Below are 3,843 nucleotides of genomic sequence, written 5' to 3' on the forward strand. Positions count from 1 at the left end.
GAAAACCACCAAACCCTCTATGCACAGTGACAGTGCATCTACTTACGCTACTTTCTCTGGTAGTCAGCAAGCGTATATGCAGGTATGAACACTCTTTGGCTGAAAGAAAAAAGAAAAGCAAAGAAAGAAAATGATTTTAAAGCAGAGTTTTTTCTAATTAATATTTAATTCATTGCTTATATTCCTTTCTTATACATTTTATCCTCATCTGCTGTTAGTTGCTGGTGTGGACTGCAGAAACACAGACGTTGGTGTGAGTTGAGTGACCATGAGGGAGATAGTCGGGACAACAAATGTGTGAAACAATATGACCTCCTCAGAGTATCAGTGAGCTTTCACTGGACAAACAACTGGAATCATGTCCTGCAGCTGCTGATGTTTTTGCTTCTGTCGTCTGCAGCTTTGTGCAACGCTGCTTCTGGGAGCATTTTTATTGGCTCTCTTCCACAGCATGTCTTGTTTGTATGTCTGTTCACAATAGTCTAGTATGAATGCCTGTTGGGTAGATTTTCATCTTTAGTAAAAGCTGTACGACTCATGAAAACACTTAAATTTATGCCTTTTTCACATAAGCAGCGGGGCAGATTGGGGTCCAATTCTGGCCCCCGAGCCTTATGTTTGATGTAACTGTCACATCTAGAAAGTGTTTGGCTCACCTAACGAGTCCGGGCTTGCTGATAACAGGTAAACTCGTTTCGTGGGAAAATAAAGTTTTTGTTTAAAGTGTCAGAGGACTCAGATCTCATTCCCACGCTCTCTCTCTGCAGTTTGTGTCTCTCGTCCAGGATGAACCCGTTACTGTCCGCCTGTCTCTGGCTGACTCTGAGCGTGTTAGTCTGCTGTGGTGAGTGAACTGCAACCAGAAGCTTAGATGTTATAAATTATAAATTAATGTTATAAATGTGTCTTTGTGAATAGGAGATTTTTTAAAAAAGTGTTTGTTCTTTGTTTGCACAGTCATCCGTCGCTGTAACGCGGTCTCGCGGATTTTTTTTGTGTGTGTGCGCGTGCAACTTTCCATGTTTAGGCTATTTTTTTGTTTTTGTTTTTTTGTTCTTTTTTTTTAAACCCCGCATTGTGTTCTGCGTCCTGATTGGCTGCGGACCGTTATAAATAATCGTGCCGTGTCTCCTGTGCAGTACAGAATGCGTTCAGCTTGTCAAATTTACATAAATCTTCCCTCGCTGGCAGCGTGACTCTGAAGTGCTGCACTGTATGTTTGTAAGTTTTCTCCACCAAACACAACAATGTCGATGAAACGTTTTGCAGCGTCAGAGGCTCCTGCGGGTGACTTTGATTCTATAACACTGGACTTATTTGTTTCTACGAAGGTTTGAACTTTGAGAGTTTAAACAAGAGAGAAAAGTGTGTAAATGTTCATGCCTGTCTGAGAAAAGTGTATAAAGTGTGTGGTTTGGGGGGTTACAGTCTTAAAACGTCTATAACAATTGGAAAAAAAATTAAGTTGGCTGCTTCGCGGATTTCGCTGGTTATTAATGGGATGTCCTGATGTGGCGCACAGGTCACGGCCTCGCCTTCAAACCGAAAGCAAAACTGACAGCCTTTTTTTTTTCTGACCAATTAGCTCCAAACATCCAAAGACTTCAGACTGTTCAGATGACCTTTATTTTCCAAAGCTGTTAAAAAGCTTCATATTAATTAAATAAAATATTAATCCAGGGTAATACTATATTTAATAATATTTATTACATATACAGAATGAATTATAATTGGGTTGTTTTATAAAGGGTGTGTATGTGTATGTCAGCCAACTTCTGTCAGCTTACGTGCTTTTTATTTTGTTTCTGCTGAATTTTTATCACAGAAAACAGTGAAAAAGAAGACTGGGACCATTATGACCTCACAGAGTTTAACTGGACCGACTATACTGACTTCAACTTGATGGATTACAATGACTTCAACTTGACCGACCCTGTCGACTTCAACTTGACGGACCTTGACTACAGCTATGACTATATCGAATTCAGCACTGACCTTGTCCACACTTCTTTTAAAGGTAACAGCAGCGCACCAACACAGCACAGACACTTTGTCTATTATTGGTACTTTGGTACTGATGCCAGTATCTGTGCTTTCTCCTGTCTTTTAGAGGATGAGTCCAATTTCAGGAACAAGGTGAGAAATCCTGTTTTTTTGGGTTTTTTTTTAGACGTGTCAGTAAAGGACAGATTTATAGTTTTAACTTAAAACAAGAAAAAATTTATTTATTGATTCTGCTTTTCTGTATTTTCCGTCACATACTGTCTGTCACTCTAACACAGCCACAGTTTCAAAGACAGTGTTTGCAAAACAAATCCAGATCTCACATGATGGCATCATGAGTCACAAAAGAAGCTGCTAGCATACAACATTTCACCTTTTTTGTGCCAGATAAACATGCATGTATGTGTGTCTGTGTCGTTCACTCTCTCAGGCCTCAGGGATTGGTCAGCTGAAGCTCGTGTTCCTGCTGGGATTGGCTGTCCTTCAGATGTGGAATTGACAAAGATCATGGTGACGATAACACGGTCATCAATGATTCGTTTTAGTTAAAATTACATTACAACATAATGTCACGTTTTGCTGTAATGACATAGGACCGAAAATGGAACAAAAACCAACATCGTCCACTTATTGGCTAAAACTGTAATAAAATATCTGCGGACAAAAAAACAAACCAACAAAACTTTTTTGACAACATTTGATTCATGGAGTCATTGTTTGCGGTTCCTCTATCCGGTCGTTAAGTCTGACGTCACTAGCCGTGTCTGGGTCTAAACTCCGCTGCAGGTCCATATATCAAACGATCACTATGGCATTACTGAGAGTTAAAAACTGTCTAAAGTCTTTCATCTTTAATAAAATGATCAGCATTCTGCTCTACCAGGTGTAACAATTGAGTTTAACATCCAGGCATCCATGAAAACGGCCATTTAACAGAGTTAGAAGTTAGCAGGGAGTTAGCTCGCTAGCTTCTATCTAAATACAATATAGCATGTCCTGACTGCGGGGTTTTGGAAACAAATTAAAACGTACAGCTCTGTTATCACTTCCAACATAAATGAAGACAGAAAACTAAACAGCAGTGACGTTTGTAGGGTTACTGAAGTTGGGCTAGCTGGTATATAATGATGTGCTACGTGACCGCTAGCGACACAGCTATGTTAGCATAATATAAACAAGCTAACTTTTTTTCCACTCGATAAAAGTTAACGTGAGTGTTCTCGGTGGTCAGGAACAAATGTAATCGCATGGCAGGATGCTGTAAAAGGACCAAACTTCAGCCAGAGAACAACTGAGATAATCCATCCACAATACGAGGTTAGTCATTCATATACTGCTGCATGGGCTGGGCTGTAGTTACATCCTAAGGTTTTAAAAACTGAGCTTAAATAAATGATTAGCGGTAATAAAAGCCGAGGGAGGTCAACAGTGATCACTGACTGTTTCAGGAGCTTTTTGAGATCAAATAGAAGAAAATACAAAACATTAAACATGTTAACAACACAAAAGCCATAAACGCAGACTACTTTAGGCCCGGAAGTAGGATTCGTCGTGTCATCACTTAACGACCGGATAGGTCACTAGTGCATCTTTCTATGGTCACGTCTTCTTTCATCTTATTATGAAAGCTGAGTTCTTCTCAGGTTCAGTCTCGTATATTTGTGTTTTAGATTTTTAACTAAATGAGAAATTTAGTTATAAAAGAATGTTTGAATAAAAACGCACACTGATAAAAATATTTGCTGTGACTTTTTAATGATTACTTCATGCAGCTAATTTTAATTAGCTTTGGTCCTTCACAGAAACTCTTTAATAAAATATTTGATTTATTCATTACAA

The 3,843-nt window shown here is 39.0% G+C and overlaps 1 protein-coding gene across 1 annotated transcript; it reads left to right on the forward strand.

Annotated features, from left to right (window-relative positions):
- Window positions 1-681: 681 nt before the first annotated feature.
- On the forward strand, window positions 682-3,843 carry LOC146699464 (uncharacterized). Its single transcript, XM_085472399.1, has 4 exons — window positions 682-844; window positions 1,826-2,017; window positions 2,111-2,136; window positions 2,435-3,843. Exons 1-4 carry the CDS (start codon window positions 787-789, stop codon window positions 2,501-2,503), a joined length of 345 nt encoding a protein of 114 aa, XP_085328525.1. The 5' UTR covers window positions 682-786; the 3' UTR covers window positions 2,504-3,843.

This window comes from Copadichromis virginalis, linkage group LG11 (assembly GCF_057382275.1).
Source record: "Copadichromis virginalis isolate Kocher_CV1m ecotype Utaka linkage group LG11, C_Virginalis_male_GT1.1, whole genome shotgun sequence".
In the NCBI taxonomy this organism is placed as follows: Eukaryota; Metazoa; Chordata; class Actinopteri; order Cichliformes; family Cichlidae; genus Copadichromis; species Copadichromis virginalis.

What these genes read in the sequence shown, in the direction of transcription:
- LOC146699464 (XM_085472399.1), top strand. Translation starts at nt 787, where the DNA reads ATGAACCCGTTACTGTCCGCCTGTCTCTGGCTGACTCTGAGCGTGTTA. An exon ending in GAGCGTGTTAGTCTGCTGTG is followed by an intron (nt 845 to 1,825) that starts GTGAGTGAACTG and finishes TTTTTATCACAG; the next exon opens with AAAACAGTGAAAAAGAAGAC. An exon ending in TGTCCACACTTCTTTTAAAG is followed by an intron (nt 2,018 to 2,110) that starts GTAACAGCAGCG and finishes CCTGTCTTTTAG; the next exon opens with AGGATGAGTCCAATTTCAGG.